At 41.9% G+C, this 8,755-nt stretch overlaps 1 protein-coding gene across 1 annotated transcript in view; it reads left to right on the forward strand.

Moving 5' to 3' along the window:
• Positions 1-5,767, forward strand: part of LOC138301697 (guanylate cyclase 2G-like) — a 378,147-nt gene extending 372,380 nt beyond the window's left edge. The window contains exon 21 of the mRNA XM_069242214.1: positions 5,661-5,767. Coding sequence (XP_069098315.1) covers positions 5,661-5,767 — 107 coding nt within the window. The remainder of the gene's footprint in view (positions 1-5,660) is intronic.
• The last annotated feature ends 2,988 nt before the right edge of the window (positions 5,768-8,755 follow it).

Below are 8,755 nucleotides of genomic sequence, written 5' to 3' on the forward strand. Positions count from 1 at the left end.
TCTACATTTTTCGACGCAACCTTTGTTTTCAAATGCTCAATCACCTTATGGTATAAACTCATTACCGTAGGCGATGGTGCACCTGTGTCTCTATCTCTTTCTGGTTCACTTGTTGGCCAACCCACAGCCCTTTTACAATCTTCCCACAAATCTGCCGGAACCACAATTTCGAATAAAGTATTCAGGTCTTCCCAAAGACATTTTGCGAGTTTCACAAATCTATCTGTTTGTTGATACCATTCGATCGGTTTCTCTCTTAATTTAGGGAAATCATCCGTAAAGGATTGAATATCGCACCTGTGCCATGGTACATGGACAAGTTTTCCCCCTGCCGTTTCTCTCATTGGTAACATGGTTATCAGATCATCATTCTGTTGTACTTTCTCATTCCGGTCTGGGGTACTTTCTTTCTTCTTGTCCTTTTTCTTAACCCACCTGCTCTCCCACTTATCTAGACATCTCCAAACATGCGCGCTTTGCAGTATCTCTTTAAGGTGTGTTTTCATTCCTGCAGATCTCATGTGTTCAAAATCTTTTGTCTCAAAGTCTAACCTGTAACTTCTGCTCAAGTGTTTGGTCTTACCTATGTCGACCTTGTTTCTGTCTGCAATTTCTTGTAACTTCTTATGTATGCTACTTACTTGTCTTGTAATTCTAGGGCACATGTATCTCAGCTCTTCTTCTGTGTATGATTCTAACCTGTTCAGACCCATCGTTCCCTCTACTAGTTCGTCTGCTTCCATGCCCAATCTCATTTTATTCAAATATTCTTCTCCTTTCCCGCTGGGCGTACTCTGTGGAGAGTTCAGGCTGTTCAACCATTGTGTTAACTGTTGCGCGTTCAGTCCCATCAATGTAGCACTTACATCTACCGCTACTGATGGTTTCTGTAACATTTCTGTTTTTGAAGTTAGCGGTACTATTAGTGGTGGACTTGACCTTACCACAGTTGACGGGGCACAAATTGGAATTGGAATAAATTCCAACAAAGACCCAGACCTATTTGGCAGTGTTCCTACCGGAGTTGTTTCTGGAATATTTTCTATGCATCTCCTCCCTGTCTCATTTTGTGTCATTACCCCTTGGTAGCATACATTCGGCTTTGCCTGTATATACAATGGCACTGGCGGGCCTACAGTGATAGGCAGAGATATCGCATCCGGATTCTGTCTGTTCCCCGAATTCTGTGGCATGTTAATTCCCACAATATGGTTCATCGTTGCTGGCATGTCTAACTGGTTTTCTGCTATTTGAGTGTACTTCGGCACTTCTTGCATCTGCTTTTGAGGCATCAAAATTTGTGTTGATTCGGCTTGAATCAATGTCGGTCTTTGATAATTCTGTCCTCCCTGTGCCATTAAACTAGAAGTCATTTCCAGATTATACTCATCACAACAGCGCCTCTGAACCTGTGGCTGATAATCATTGACAGATTTCAATTTAGGCACGTCAGGATATATTCTCTGAACTTGTGGTATTTGTGGTGTAAAAGGCATGTCTGGACTACTTTGCCTCTGCGATATTCTCAAATTCGGTGTTACAGTACCCTGTATTGGTTCGGGAGGGGCAGTACTAGTGCTTGGGCCATTTTCGCTTTCCACATATGGTGGCGGGCGGTCATTTAGCAATTGCATATTGAACTCCTCATCGTCTGACTCGTCTGACCTTTTCGAACTTCTGTTGTTTTCCCTATCTCTGGACTGACTCCTGTTTGTTTTATAGGTAGCTTTCCTTCCTTCCATCTCTGCTTCGTCAGTAATTGCTGGAAAAAATGTAATTCCCTGCAGTACGTCTGATCTCCAAACCTTTTGAGTACTATCCCATCTAGCATCCGCTAGTGTCTTTTCTACTTTTCTCACTCTTGTCTCAAATTTCTTTTGTTGTTGCCTTCCAGCCATTGGTTCCCAAATTGCTAATGCTTCAAACTGTGCTGGTCTTGGAGGTATTTTCATGTCGTATAGTGCGAATCTTAGATTCTCCATAACTCTTAAATTAAACGACCCATGGATAGGGAACGCTACACTTCCATGCTTTTCTGTTAATTTACACCATTGCTTTAACCATAGACATGGTGCGGCACCCTTTTCTTCAATCACGATATAAGCTGGTGTGCCCTCAGGCGGTGTTTCTTCTCCTACATTTGCTTTAATATATACATCTCCCCTCAAGGCACTCTTAAATGCTTTGAAAAATTTCATCTTTCCGTCTTTTATTTTCAAAAAATGTAATCAATAAGTGACTTTAATTCCCGGAATACTCTTCGCTTGCCTTTCTCCACCAATTGCGCTTCACGGACTGTGTCCAATCCGTGCGCGACCCGTCTCACCAACCAACCTATCCCAGCGCGGCTCCTAGTGACATCCCACCCACACACTGCGGCTGACAAAGTCTTGCGGCTTGTCCTCCTTCATTCAGCTTCACTCAAAACTAATTTCTGCAATATATCGCGAGCACTAACCAAAAAGAAGAAAACAAATCTGTCGGTTTACTACAGGAAGGGTAATACAATCACTTCAGAAACCTTAGGGATTTTTCACTAGCCTCGGCAGTTATTCCATCTTTCTCGGTTTCCCACTTTCGCAAGCAAAACTTGACCCGCAAATTTTACTCTCAACTGATCAATGAACTATTCTAGCGCGCCTTAGAATTCGTCAAATCTCAAAGTCGAAAATTTTCTGTCATTCCTCAATATTCATACTGACTTGTCGACCACGCCCGATCAACCTATTAAACCGAACAGATTACAACATCAATCAAGTGTCTCATACACTTTTCAACATACTCCGGAGTCTCTTTGCCTCGCAGGGCCAGTCTCAACATCAACAACCACGTGGACAATTTTTCCTGCACAAAGCGCTACACACATGTGAAGTTCGATGACTTCCCTACTCTCACACTTTGGAGTATCACTCCTCTAAAATTTTTGATTGGAGTTCGTAACACCCTAAAATCCTCACAAACTTCACAATTCATCTGCGGCATAAGCTGTGCAAGCGCGAAACCCTAACTTCACTCATACCGTCACTAGAAACGCCGAAATATTCTCACACCTCCATTTCCTTCATTCGCAAGCTCCGAGATTCCGGGAAAGTCATTGGGGATTTAGGGCATCATCATCTCTCCATCTTGTTTTATCAAAGAAAATTCTAACTTGAGTCCGTCTATTGTTCGGATGGGTTCCCAAAGGGCGAAACCATCAATATCTGCTACCATCTACTGATAGCGCATCCAGTCTTTATAAATTACTTATACTTGGACACGCCGGAGGTCGGTGAACCTTTTAACCGAGTTGGGTTCTCCTCATCCAAGAATAGTCGGATCACTCAAATCAATAATCAATAACCATTATAATCAATACCCAATGCTCTATTAATAGGTCAAACAACACATTAGCAATCAATAACAATCAATATTTTGATACACCATGACCTTTCAGCCATGAATAACCACACCAGTTTATTAAAAGTTAATGAATTTATTTCCCTATATTAACAAAGCTAGCACAATATGGATGAGTCTCAAAATCAAATGATATACGTATAAGAACATTACTAGCTGTCTATAGCGGCAGAAGAAATGCAATCTATGCAAAATTTGGATTATAATGCACTCGGTTATAGCAATACAAATCACTAATGTAAGTAACTGAATTTCACTAATTGCATACATCGGTCAGCATAACAAGATTCCAATTTAGCATGGTGCAATCAAGTGAATACCTCAACTAACCTCTAATTAGCATTGGCATGTGGGGCTTCATTGAAAACAAATTTAGTCAACACAAGTTTAGAAAACTTCTAGCTTGGGCCCTATCAAAATAAGCAGTTGGTACCTAGGAAGGAAAACACAATGCATAATACAATTATCCTTTCATATTTACCAAATACAATCAGCATTCAAGGAAAAGTCTTCGTCCTTCAGGTACCGGTTCGATCAGCATGGGGCAGATTTTAAAGGTGGCAGAGTTAAGGCAAGTTTTCTTGCGGCAGCAAGGAGAATGGGGCAAAAGTTACTGCATGGGCAAGACAGGGCAAAATTAAAGTTAAAGTCTCTAGGGTGAGAAGTCTTAAAGTCTCTTTCTCTGTGACAGAGAAAAGGCATCAGAGGGTTCGTTCCAAAATGGCGTCTTGAATCGGGCTTCAAAATGGCATCGTAGAAAATGGCTGACTTCTCTTTGTCCAGTGGGTTTAAGTAAGAAACATTCTAAATTCTTCAGGGTCTTCCATTGGAGGGTTCATAGGGTGGCTTCCTTATGACCAATGAATAGTGTCTTTCTCCTAGTACTCATTTATGCATAAGGTGTCCTTGGAGCCTTGGAACACAAGTTGCAACAAAGTTTGCCAATTAATTTTATCACAGTGTCTTTATTGTCTGCACCTGCAGAAACTGACCTTGCTTCAAAGGGGATGAAGCTAGGCTAGCACGAAACCTTGAGATAAGTGTATTAGTAATTTCTACTGGAAAAATACAACCTTTAAAGTAAAATAATATGTCTTTGTTGATACAAGTGAAAACCACGCAGTTAAATTTGAGACCATGCAACTAGACCAAAGCCTCTGATAAATTTAAGCTAAGCATAAAACAGTTTCAACAAGAAATCATAGAATACATTTGCAATTATGACGGATTACTACATTTGTTGATTCTTCATGATTAATTAAGCTTGTTTATAATAATGGCGAACTACCCCGTGGGCACAATTTCCCATGTACGTTATTTTTCTTTGCTAAAATCACACTACCTTATACGATTTTGTTTATTTGATATATGAATATTTGCTAGTCCTTATTTTTCTGCATCATCACTACTGAAAATTCGCACTTAACCTATGTTATTGCTGTCCGTAATTTATCACACTGTGACAGAAAAGCTCATAAAGGGGAAATTCAATAGCTGTGCTACTGAAAATTCGCACTTAAACTATGTTATTGCTGTCCGTAATTTATCACACTGTGACAGAAAAGCTCATAAAAGGAAAATTTAATAGCACATAACTAACAAAAAACAGTTACAAATCTAGGTGCTAATTGTAAATTGAGAAATGTGCAGAATTTTTTTTACAAAATGGACAACGAGTGCACTTCACAAATAGTTTAAAAATTAACAAGTCATTTTCAAGAATAACGGACTTTCCTAACTGCATTTAGCTATTATTTGAGAAGGTGCAGGGCCGTAAAAGGCATATCTTGGACAAGATGCCTGGGATGAAAAATGATGTGTTGTGCCTGATTAACACCTCAGGCACAACACAAAATGCTAATCAGATAGCAGAATGTCAGCTCGTAATTTGCAACCTGACCAATGTTAATGAATGCCCTAGATTCCTCCAAATAATCAATTCTCTAAAAACTACATCAAATCACAATACACTTGAATTTAAGACGAAAAACATAAGGGGGGTGATTTTAACCTTGGCGGACGCCAAGGTACCGCCGTGAAATGACCGCACCGCGGTCAAAAGACCGCGGCGGCCATTTAAACATTTCCGCTGGGCCGGCGGGCGCCCAGTCATGCATTCTAGCAGTCTCATGTGAACTTTCTTGCATATTACTGAAACATCACATCCTTTGAAACTTCATGTAGTGCCATTAAATTTGGAATACTTCTGTTCCAATCACAAAATATTTTCTGTCTCAACAGCTTTCTTTCTTTGTTTTCAGGTCCTGTGGTGGCAGGAGTAGTGGGCATCACAATGCCTCGATATTGTCTTTTTGGCGACACTGTAAACACCGCATCCAGGATGGAAAGTAACAGTTTGCGTAGGTAACTCATTCTCACACACTCACACTCTCCGTCCCCAACTCTATCTGGTAATCTTTGTTTGTCTGCCCCACTCATCTTTCCCCTTGACTTCCCGGCTGTCAAATCTCGCATCACAAGCATAGCACAGACCGCTGTGATTCTATCTGGGGTTTTCCTGCTGCAAGGAGATTTTGAGTATAACGCTTTCATCATCTGCAGCTTGATCCACAATTAAAGGTCACTTCAAACACTGGAAAGAGGCGCAGGAGAGACATTAGACAATATGTTATTGCAAGCATGAGTTTAAAAGTATAGAGCAACCACTTCTGTGGCAGACATGACTTAACAAGAATTTGCAATGCAATAGGTCTCGCTTTTTTTTTGAGTTTGAGCTATTGGCATTGTAAATTTATAACGGGCCTTTTTTGCCATATAAATTGGTTAACCCTGCATCATACTTTTGTGCTTTTTTTCTGCCGTATAATTCCAGTGGCCCTGCATATAACTATAGAAATCAAGCTAATGAAATCAAGTGAATTTTAAAAGGCAAGCCCGCAAACCAACCAAACTGATGGGCGTGACATGGACGTGGTTAAAAGCCTACAGAGAGATTACACCAGGGACATATCGCTTTGCACGCTCGACCCTAAAAAATAAACATCCGATCTACCTTTGTTTTGTGGATTTTAAGTCTGCATTTGATTGTACACAACGAAATCTACTGTGGAATAAACTATCTATTTGGAGGATTCCTCCCTGCCTTTTAAAAGCAATATAAATGCTCTACACCGACACAAGAGCAGGAATAAACATTGGTGATGACACTTCACTATCAAGGAAAATATATACTAATCAGGGCCTATTGCCAGGGTGTGTACTGGCTCCATACCTATTTAATCTATTCTTGGATGACATATCCTCCGCTTTGGATGAGGTAAACTCTCATACAGCTAAACTAAAGGGGCTTCACATCTCAACACCAATAAACTGTATGATTAACCCAAATAAAAAAAAAACTAAAGTCATGGCCATTGAAAACAGAATACAGAAAAGGATAAGGGAGTCGCTACAGGGTCAGCAGATGGAATGTGTGAAGGACTCCAAATACCTTGGTATCTTATTTGAAGACAAAGGCTCCTTTTTGCCACACAAGCAGGAGCTTCAATGGAAGAGCACTGTCCTTATTTTGGATTTCCGAACGCCAATGAGATCACTGGGAGGTTTACCCTTTGCACCAATACTGATGGTTCTTGCTGCAAAAGACCCTAACTTGTGGAAGCGAAGCCCTACAAGGCAGGGATGCAGCGGTCCTGGAGTCATTTGTCTCAAAAACATATAAGTTCCTATTCCAGCTTCCCCAAATGTCAGATTAGAGTTTGAATTGGTAAATCAAAAAATCGCAAACAGGGTGGCCTATATTAAAACATGGCAGAAAATTTGGTATTCACGTACCAATCACTTAAACATGGCTCCTTGATGTGAAATCCCAGAAAGCCAGAATGCCCCTGTGTGTTCATATCTAGACTGCTATTGACGCTTCGGATGTACGAACTTTATGGGACCTTCCACCCTCCTGTGGATTTTTTAAAAAATCCATAAATCACGTAGTGAATAAGCATTCAGCAGTTGGCGACTAGGTGGCTCTATCAAGCAGAACACATGGATGGATGATTTTGAATGGTTATAAATTTCTGTTCCCTCAAGCTTATTTAGAGGCTGGATGGACCCTGCACTTAAAGAAAAAATTAATGAGGTCCCCACTTCGGCCACCTTCCTGCATTACTGCATAGCTTGCCCTGGCCGAGATATGAGGATCCACACATCTGCAGGCTATGCCACACCTACATTTATCCTAATCTCCTAAATGAAAGGAGGGTTTTTAAAGAGTGCTGTTTATTCAGTGGAGTATTAGATCATGCAGACAAGGCGGTGATAGCTGGGTTTAACCCTAAGGATATTAATTTGAACAGTCACCCTACCAAACTTTTTGTAAGAGGAGATCAGAAACTCAAAGGCTGTGCAATCTCCCCAAACCCTGTCCCCACTTCTGAAAGTGTATTTTAACCCATCCTTTCAATTATTAACATTGTGATGCAGTATGTTCTGCCATATCTCTTTTTCCTTCTCCTTTATACTTTTTATTGTAAGCAAAGGTTTTTATTACCTATGTATAACAAATTATTTAACTGGACAATCAAGTGCTCCTTACCTGCCTTTAATATCTGCATGACGGTCACTCCAAAAGCATTATTCCCATTCAAAGCTTAGTACCAATGTGATATGTGACCATGCATATTCCCCTAGAGGATCATTTACGTATTAGCCACTTGCTCTCCCCTTGGTCCATCCACCCTTACCACATACACCACAGCAACCCAGGTGTTGCAGCGCCACTTTCCTTAAGTATATCCCCAACTGTGGTATTTTTACCTGCTCACATTGTTCCTGCAGTTGCCGAAGACAAAAAACCTGCAGACATGAAGGTTTCTGCACCCTCCATCACAACTTCCGGGCCACTCCCGGCAGAGCCGGACGGCACTCAGTGCTAGTGCCACTTGCTCCCTAGCGGGTGCCTGCTGCTTTCCTGGGCCCTCCAGGAGACGAGGGCCAGAGAGCTGAGGCTGTTTGCGGGTGACCACCAGCACCTGGCCCCGCTGCTGCCCCAGCTCCAGCACTCCGGTCAGTGCCCGTGAGTCCAACTGCAGCAGGCAGCCCAGCTCTCCCACCTTCAGCGCGCCACCAGACACCAGCAAAATCTTGCTGGGCGGACATGGTAGTACGCAAGACCCCGGCGTCTATGCGGTCTACTGGGGCGTGGCTGGACTGAGTGCCCAAGAGCGATGTTTTCCCTTCCGGCCTTGACGAGCACCAACCGGCCCACTGTGCTTATTTTCCTCCCACGGTTTCTAAGGTGGAAGAAAGCGGCGACAGGAGAGGAAACGAAACTGAAACCTGCCGGAGGCACAGGGGAGTGCGGAGCCTCTGAGAGAGGAAGAGCTGCTAACAACTAATA

This window comes from Pleurodeles waltl, chromosome 6, assembly GCF_031143425.1.
Source record: "Pleurodeles waltl isolate 20211129_DDA chromosome 6, aPleWal1.hap1.20221129, whole genome shotgun sequence".
Classification (NCBI taxonomy): Eukaryota; Metazoa; Chordata; class Amphibia; order Caudata; family Salamandridae; genus Pleurodeles; species Pleurodeles waltl.